General features: G+C 36.8%; 1 protein-coding gene across 2 annotated transcripts in view; it reads left to right on the top strand.

Moving 5' to 3' along the window:
* LOC107695696 (zinc phosphodiesterase ELAC protein 2-like) overlaps positions 1-6,101 on the top strand; it is a 19,429-nt gene extending 13,328 nt beyond the window's left edge. For both annotated transcript variants that reach the window (XM_016495706.1, XM_016495705.1), the window contains exons 22-24: positions 1,733-1,811; positions 3,651-3,795; positions 5,195-6,101. In XM_016495706.1, the coding sequence (XP_016351192.1) occupies positions 1,733-1,811; positions 3,651-3,795; positions 5,195-5,437 (467 nt within the window). In that variant the 3' untranslated portion in view covers positions 5,438-6,101. The remainder of the gene's footprint in view (positions 1-1,732; positions 1,812-3,650; positions 3,796-5,194) is intronic.
* Positions 6,102-9,492: the final 3,391 nt, after the last annotated feature.

The raw sequence follows: 9,492 nt of genomic DNA, 5'->3' as shown, positions 1-9,492 counted from the left end.
TCGCAATTCTGACTTTATATCTCGCAATTCTGACTTTATAGCTCGCAATTCTGACTTTATAGCTCGCAATTCTGACTATAGCTCGCAATTCTGACTTTATATCTCGCAATTCTGACTTTATGGCTCGCAATTCTGACTTTATAGCTCGCAATTCTGACTTTATATCTCGCAATTCTGACTTTATAGCTCGCAATTCTGACTTTATAGCTCGCAATTCTGACTATAGCTCGCAATTCTGACTTTATATCTCGCAATTCTGACTTTATAGCTCGCAATTCTGACTTTATAGCTCGCAATTCTGACTATAGCTCGCAATTCTGACTTTATATCTCGCAATTCTGACTTTATGGCTCGCAATTCTGACTTTATAGCTCGCAATTCTGACTTATAGCTCGCAATTCTGACTTTATAGCTCGCAATTGTGAGTTTATATCATGCAATTCTGAGAAAAAAAGTCAGAATTGTGAGATATAAACTCGCAATTGCGAGTTTATATCTCACAATTCTGACTTAACTCGCAATTGCGAGTTTATATCTCACAATTCTGACTTAACTCGCAATTGCGAGTTTATATCTCACAATTCTGACTTAACTCGCAATTGCGAGTTTATATCTCACAATTCTGACTTAACTCGCAATTGCGAGTTTATATCTCACAATTCTGACTTAACTCGCAATTGCGAGTTTATATCTCACAATTCTGACTTAACTCGCAATTGCGAGTTTATATCTCACAATTCTGACTTAACTCGCAATTGCGAGTTTATATCTCACAATTCTGACTTAACTCGCAATTGCGAGTTTATATCTCACAATTCTGACTTAACTCGCAATTGCAAGTTTATATCTCACAATTCTGACTTTTTTTCACACAAAAAAAAAAACAACAAAAGTCGCAATTTCCTTTTTTTTTTTTACATTTTTTTTTTTTATTATTCAGTGGCGGAAACGGGCTTCCATAGTATTTGGACGAGGCATTTGAGAGAGGTGAAATATTAAAATATTGTGTGCTTTTTCTCTATTGATTCTGAGGTGAAATGGGAGCCAGCAAATGTTCTTGACAGGATATGTCAACCCAAACACTCTCAAACTCTCACTCGTTCATTTATTAAGATGCACAATTATATTTTTCATGCTGTAAGATTTATAGTTACATATTTTCAGTCTGAACTTTCAGACAAACCAAACGGCGTCTTATTTCCACAGAGAGTTTTGCCTCAAAATATTCTGTCATTCAGAATGTGGTCATTAAAGGCCCATCAGTCCAGCAGGAAAGAGAGAGTCTGTAATTGCGCCTGAATCTCTATAGTGACTCGCGGATCGATACGAATGAAGCCTGCGTTTAAATGCTGCATCCCATCTTTATCAGCAACGTAATCGATCACTCCAGCGCTGTTCTCCGAGTCACAGAAACCTCTTTAATGGCTCCTGAGGGAGTCCGGCGGTGATGGAGGTGTATTCAGCCTGAACTGAGCTCCCCTCCTGAACGCCGGAGATGGTCCGATCCGCTCGTCTCATTAGGAAAGGCCTTTGTCTTCTCAGCACTCGCTGGAGTTCTCATGATTGATTTCTAGAGAGAAAAAATGGAGTGTGTGTTGGTGTATGAATGTTTGTGTGTGTTTTACAATGGGGGAAAGAGGGAACAGTATGTCAGCTGTAATTTATCTGTGTGTGTGTGTGTGTGTGTGTGTGTGGTGGGGAGAGTTTGATTCATCTCTTGGTTTGCTCTCAGGCAAGAATGCAACACTTTTGATTCATGAAGCCACACTGGAGGACGGGATGGAAGAAGAAGCGTGCGAGAAGAGACACAGGTACATGAACACAGGGTCAATGACACTTCCGAGCTGCAGGGTCACAGCAAGTGTTTTTAATTAAGTTTTCTTGTAGTGTTTGTCAAGTCGCCTTTATTTATACAGCGCTTTATACAATAAAGCAGCTTCACAGTATTTAATAGGAAAATAACAGAATCAATGATGCAAACTTCAAAAATGAGGCAAATTCAAATTGTTTAATAACTGTGAAATTAATCCGTTATGAAATGAGTCCAGTTCAGTGCTAAGCAGCTCTACTGAAGACAACAGTGTCATTATTCTGCTTGAGTCAGTTCAACGCTGATTAAAATCAGTTCAATAACGGTGTCAGTGCTCCAAAATTTGTCAATTATGTTTGTCAAGTTTTGTTCTTTTCTGATCAGTGTCAGTTCCATCAAATCAATAATGTTGCTGAATAAGTGTCTTTTAATTTGAAATATTTGTCCTGGTCTTTTGCACCAAATCTCTTTTAATTTAGTTTTTCATGACACTTGCAAATTTTGCAGCAAAACCAACAACTTAATTTTCGTTTAAATGCCTCTTAATGTTTGCTGTCAGGTCTGAAGTTTTTAACTGCTCATCCTTCATAGCAGTCTCTTTTTTTTCAGGTGCTTCACATTTTGGCTAATTCATAAAACATTTAGCGCTAAAATTTGACACTCAAACCGTTCATATCAGACCCAAATGAACAATATTCTTTTTTTCAAATTAATTTCAGCTGCTGTTTCCATAAAAATATGAAGCAGCGCAACCTTTTTCAACATTGACAATAATAAGAAATGTTTCTCAGTATATTAGAATGATTTCTGAAGGATCATGTGACACTGAAGACTGCTGAAAATTCACCTTTTTATTACAGGAATAAATTGCATCTTAAAATATATTCAAGTAGAAAGCAGTTATTTTGAACTGTAATAATATTTCACATCTATCAGTTTTTACTGTATTGTTGATCAAATTAATGCAGCCTTGGTGAGCAGTAGAGACTTCTTTCAAAAAAATCTTACCACCCCTGAACTTTTGAGCTGTAATTCACATATAAAATAAGTAATGGCATTATTGCCTTTTCATTGTGGCACAATTTCCATCAACATCCTATGCAATTAATGCATTTCACCATGAGCTCTCCTCCATAAATAATGCAATAGTTAATCAACAACTCTTATCGGACAGCTCATGTCTTGAGTGAAGAGGTTGTATTGGCCATTTACGAACTAACAAAACAAACAAGAAGATGAAACTTTTCGATTTGAGAACTAAAAAATCACCCTCAATTGCAGGCAGAGGGAGAAAATCTTCTGAAATGAAAGTGGTCAGCTTTCCCAGTTGATAATGTGCTTCCTGATGGAGGACTCATTTAAAGCGGGTCTCTCTTGAAGTTGTGGAATTCTCCTCTTAGATGAGCATTGATTGGGCTCCTTGTTGTCTGCTGGAGTTCTGGAGCGCCGGGTCTATGAATGAACTGCTCCGTGTCTCACACTGCGGCCCTTTCCAATTTAAGAGCTGAATAACGCTGAGAGCTTCTGAGTGAAATCGATTGGAGATTTTGTGGGGGATTCATTTGGGTTTCAGCGAGGAATTGATTGCCTGAGAGGGTGGAGAGCGTCTTCCAGATTGGTGAAGGGTCGGTTTAGCTTTATCAGCTGAAATTCACAAATGTACAGGTTTGTGTTGTAGGCTTTGTAGAAAACAGATCCTACATCAGCCCTTGAACATGAGAAATGGTTGAGGAAAACAGAATAATACTGCAGCACATCATTCCTCGGTGTTCATGTTCAGCCTCAGGTTTGGGTTGTGATTTTGTCAGTGATTTGTGTTTGAATCTGAAACTCTTTCCAGCACCACGTCTCAGGCTATCGGCATTGGGATGAAGATGAACGCTGAGTTCATCGTGTTGAATCACTTCAGTCAGAGGTACGCCAAGATCCCTCTCTTCAGCGACGACTTCAACGGCAAAGTGGGGATCTCCTTCGACCACATGAGGGTGAGGATATTGTCAAATAATAGAAAACTCACAACTAATTCTTCCTATCTATCTTAAATAAAATGCATCCTTTCGTACTTACTTCCTCAGTTTCTTCATTACTTAAATCCTTCCACACTTCCTTAATTAATTCCTTAGGTATTTCCCTATTTACTTTCAGGTTACACTTTATTTTAAGGTGTCCTTGTTACAGTGTAATTATTCATTTAAGTACTGAGTAATATTAACTAAGTGTACTTAATATTGTTAGGATTAGGGTTTGGCTTTGGGTTATTTGCATGTAATTATGCATAGTTTATTGTTATTATAATAGTAAGTACATGTAAAATGTGTAACAAGGACACCTTAAAATAAAGTGTTACCTTACTTTCTCTACTTGCTTATATCCTTCCTTAGTTATCTCCTTATTTACGTACATCCTTAATGTTTTTTTTAACTTCCTTAATAACTTCCTACATTACTTCCATCCATCCTTTATTCCTTCCTATACTCCTCCATACATCCATCCTTAGTTATTTCCTTCCTTCCTTGCTTTTTCTCAGTAACTTCCTTCATTACTTACATATTTCTTTGCTTTCTTCCTTAGTTATTTACTTGCATACTTCTTACCTTCCTTATTTACTTCCTGCAATACTTCCATCCATCTTTCGTTCCTTCCTTATTTCCTGAGTTATTTTCCTCCTTCCTTCGTTAGTTATTTCCTTGCTTCCTTGTGTCATTTTTTTCTCAGTTACTTCCTCCATTACTTATATCCTTCCATGCTTACTTCCTCCTTTAATTATTTACTTATTTACTTCCTTCCTTCCTTCCATCCTTTTTTAACATCCTTAGTTACTTCCTGCAGTACTTCCATCCTTTTTTCTTTCCTTTGGAATTTTCCTCACTTCCATCCTTAGTTATTTCCTTCCTTGCATCCTCCTTTTCTCAGTTACTTCCTCTATTACTTATATCCTTCCATGCTTACATCTTTCCACCCTTAGTTATTTTCCTCATTCCTTCTTTTCTCAGTTACTTCCTCTATTACTTATATCCTTCCTTGTTTACATCTTTCCACCCTTAGTTATTTTCCTCCTTGCTTCCTTCCTTAGTTACTTCCTTAATTACTTACATGCTTTCTTCCTACTGTCCTTCCTTTCAAACTTCCTTAGTTATGTTCCTCATTTCCATCCGTTATTTCCTTCTTTCTTCCTTACTTCCTTAGTTATCTGATTCCTTACTTCCTACGTTACATCCTTACCACCTTCCTTACTTAAATAATACCTTCCTTATTTATTTCCTTTACTCCTTCCCTTTATTTCTTTTTCGTTCTTACCTCACTTTCTTAGTTAAAAAATTAGTTATTTATATTCCATTTTGAATCAAATGTGAAGTTTGATATGTTATTTTCTTGTGCTTACAGATCCGATTTGGAGATTTCCCAATGCTTCCACGGCTCATTCGGCCTCTGAAGGCATTGTTTGCAGAGGAGATTGAAGAGATGGAGGAGAGGAGAGAAAGGAGAGAGATGAAGAAGACCGCTGAGCCTCCGTCTAACGGAGAGTCCGGAACGAGCCGACAACTTGATGAGATGAGCAAAGGTGCCAAGAGAGAGCAAGATGACCTCAACCAGGAAGCAGCCATCAAACGACTTAAGACAAACTGATGGGCAACCAATCAGGGTGAAGGTTAGATCAGCCCAACCAATCAGAAGGCAGGCTGGGGAAAAACTGAACCAATGGGTTATGATCTTAAAATGTACATCACAAGGTCCTTGTTGGGTAGAAGTCTGCAGAGTCCAACTAGAAAAGGTGAGATTAAAGCAGTTGGAGATTAATCTTGAGTTTCAAGCCAAATCTGAAAAACAGTGTATTGGTTCCTGGCTGGGATCAGATCTGGAGTCAGTCCCGCTGCGATCAATTTGAGTAAAGCTGCAGGTTTGACTAAAGTGATAGTGGGAAAGTACACTACCTTAAACCTTTGAATGTTTGCCATTTTAATTTCAGCCCTCCAGCCTCTTTAAACCTGAAACAGAAACGTTTCAGCACTAAAGGAAGACATTAGGTTTGGCTTTTTCATTTGGGAGTGACGCAGAATTTCAGTTTAGTTTGAATCATGTAGGTTTGTTTTTTGCGAGTAAACAGTGCAGTGGTATGTGAAAAAAGCACTTGTACATTTCTGAATGAAATATTTTATTTTATGTCTATGAAATGGCTGATCAGCTTAGGCTTTCTAATTATTTTAGGGAAATAAACATAAACCTGGATAACTGTTTGTCATTATTATAATTATTTTTAGTCCCCTTTGCCCAATTTTGTTAGCACTGCATGTGCAAACACTACTTTGATTTTCTTCAGGAAAAAAAACAAAACAAGCATTGTTACTTGAGTAATGTGTGTTGTGTGTATAAAAGATTTTTAGACTAAATATAGAATATAAATTTAATTATAAACTATACAATGTTTCTGCATTTGAAATATCGCATAAAATATTTTTATGCATTTATAATGCATATTGTTTGGTTTTACATAAAAGCATATGAAATTTAAATTGGGCATGTGACTTGCTTATGTCACATAGGATATGTTGGTTGCAGAAATAACTGCGAATAATCTTCCAGCTACAGACCATTTGTTTATAGAAGATTTGAAATTGTGTATTAAACATGACACAACTGAGGTTTCAAGTTTAAAATGGAGCTAAGAAAGGAAGGCTGAGGGGAAAAAATGTGCTGTCAGTTGTAGAACGTTCATACAAAATGGATGAAAGTACCATCAGAGTAAAGATATACTCTTTCACCACTGGGATGTTGGGGTGAACATTAAAGTCAACATGAAATAGCTTTTGCAATGCATTTTTACTTAGATAATGTAACATTTCAGGGTGATGGGGAAAATTTGGTGAGAAAAAAAAATAGGTTGGGATGATACTTTTCACCATCCAGACAATTCACAGTGCATAAAAACAATTTATTATGAATTGATAACATCAGCCAAAAAGTCATTTCAGAGGCAGAGTAAGTTATAAAGTAACGTTAATCGATAAATAATTAACAAGTTGCCATTAAATAAGAGCAAAAACCTTTGAGACCGATGCTTGGCCTTATGCTTTTGTTTAATTGTAACTGAGACGAGACAAAGACGGCATCATTTTTTTCTTCAATGGGAACTGATGAAGCTGTCGCTAAAGTAGATTGTGCAGTCAGCTAACAAAGCCTTTGATTTAATGTCACGTCTCTGGGTTTGAAGGTTACTCTGTCATTAAGTGTTTCCCAAAGGGAAAATGTGTTTGCTTTGCCGTTTGCGTGCATGTCGAACACTATCTTGACATCTAATCAAATTTCGCCTCTGAAAAAGAAACTGATGTGATATAGCTCAGAGACATGAAAAATTAAACGATGTTTGTGGCATCTGTCTGGTACTGGTATCAATTTATTACACAAAACCGGAATGTTTCCGATCTTGTCGACGGCACTGCATCCCGGTGTTCACTGCTACGCTAGCAGAGCGGTTTTGATAAAATATAGCGGTTCAAATAAAGTGTGGTTTGCTGTGAATTCAATTACAGTGGGAGTTATTTACATATAACAAGCATCTGATAGATTTGACGTAGTTTTTTTTTTTCTTTCATTGAAAAAGAAAATCACTTATTAAAGACTAATGCTAGCACTCTCTGAGGCGCTCTGGTGTCGTTAATTTCAAAAATGTCTTTTGGACTTCATGTACAAACTCATTCTTGTGAACAAACCTACAGAATCTATAAAATGTTCTCTTAGCTCTTTTAGATTGAATTCTGACAGGAGTGTTCTGGATTCAAAACAAGTTCTATCTACATTAGGTTATCGATGTTGAAATCTATGGGGCAAGACTTTTCGAAACCAGAAGGTCTTATTTTTGTTGGAGCCCATATATTTTTGTACAGATTGGAGGCCCATTCACATCAAAAAGGAAAATGCTCCATAACGCTTTATTTTAAAGGTCCCCTGAAATGGTTAGAAACACGCAGCGTTACTCTGTGTTGACGTCATTTTAACTGAAACAGGAAGACAGGGCGGGACATATCAAGCAGCCCCGCCCCTTTTTAAAATAGCCAATAGCGTTCGTTTATACCACAGCTTGGGCTAGAGCCGTTCAGAGCCGTTGAGCCACATTTGACAGGGTATGCCAGCCACAATCTCATCCATATTGCTATAAAATATAGCATTCTGTGTAGAATTCAAATAGCTGTGACGTCAAAAAAATCGTTGAGCCGTTTTGGCGGAAGTGACGAACTGCAAGCTTTGAATGCTTATATCTTCTAAATGCGAATTTTGTCACTGTTTTGGAGCACACTGCCTTATAGATAATCTTAAGACTAACATATTGATACTAACCCCCAAAAAACTTTAATTTTGATTTCATGGGGACTTTAAGCACATGCTGCAGATGTGTCATTTTCAGCTTAATGATCAAGCTCTTCAAAACAGGATAGATTCTGATTGGCTTTCATTTTTATAATTCATCAACTGATGAATGCTGAAATAAATTGTTTTGAAATCGATTCCGACCATATATCGTTCTTGCTATTCTTTTAAATTTAGATCGGTTTAAAAAACTGTATCTTTATCGCAGTCATTATTTTTGTGCAAATAGGCCTTAATTCATTTAGATAGTAAAACTGCCTAAATAGTACTTTTTGTGATGGGTCTACTTTGTAGACTAATGAACTTTCTGATTAAATCTGATAAATCCCCTTGGAGGATTTCTGTTTATCTCATTATTCTTGCACATATAATGTGAAAGTTACAGGTTTTAATGGTTTTACATGGTTTCGGTTAGTTCAACTTTAAAATTAGTTAAATGTTTAATGTCTAATTAATGTTTACCTATTTCCCAGTTAAATTCTTACCTCTTGGTCTTCCGTTGGAAAGGCGCTGTCCTCACCAAAAGTTCTGTCAGTAACGGCAGCACGCGCTTTTAAATAAGATGTTTGATTGGCGGCAAATGTTATGCTCGTTTCAAAGCTGAGAAAGAAATGCTCTGAAAGTGATTCTAACAATATCTTTCCTCCGTGCCGTTATGGTTGTAATTGTAGTGCGGACTTAAATTATGTTAGAATAAGATTGCAAACTTTATGGTAAGGGTTATTTTTCTCTATCTTTTCTTCTTCTTCTTCTTCTTCTTAATACAAATAATAATATTAAATACTCCTGCGTTTATTCCTTATTTATTCCTCAGGTACATATTCTTCACTCTGCTTTTGTTTAATTGTAACTGAGACGAGACAAAGACGGCATCATTTTTTTTCTTAAATGGGATCTGATGAAGCTGTCGCTAAAGTAGATTGTGCAGTCAGCTAACAAAGCCTTTGATTTAATGTCACGTCTCTGGGTTTGATGGTTACTCTCTCATTAAGTGTTTCCCAAAGGGAAAACATGTTTGCTTTGCCGTTAATAACCCCTGCGTTTATTCCTTATTTATTCCTCGGGTACATATTCTTCACTCTGAGCCTCAGCCGCGTTTTGCTATTTTTGTTCATAATCTTGCAATTGTCTGGATGCATTTCTGTTGTCCGCCACTGGAGGCCGATCTTTCTTCAGGAATTACACTGAATGTTTCCCACTGACTGAATGAAGAAGCAATTATTGACGAACTAAATACTTAATGAAGATGATGAGGTCAGGTCGTTGTTTATACATTATGTTGTCTAATCACTTATCAAAACCCGACTGGACCAATAGTA

The sequence above is a fragment of the Sinocyclocheilus anshuiensis genome, unplaced genomic scaffold (genome assembly GCF_001515605.1).
Source record: "Sinocyclocheilus anshuiensis isolate Anshui unplaced genomic scaffold, SAMN03320099.WGS_v1.1 scaffold1075, whole genome shotgun sequence".
NCBI classification, from domain to species: domain Eukaryota; kingdom Metazoa; phylum Chordata; class Actinopteri; order Cypriniformes; family Cyprinidae; genus Sinocyclocheilus; species Sinocyclocheilus anshuiensis.
The sequence above is the reverse complement of the archived record's forward strand: the minus strand, read 5'-3'. Positions and strand labels throughout refer to the sequence as shown.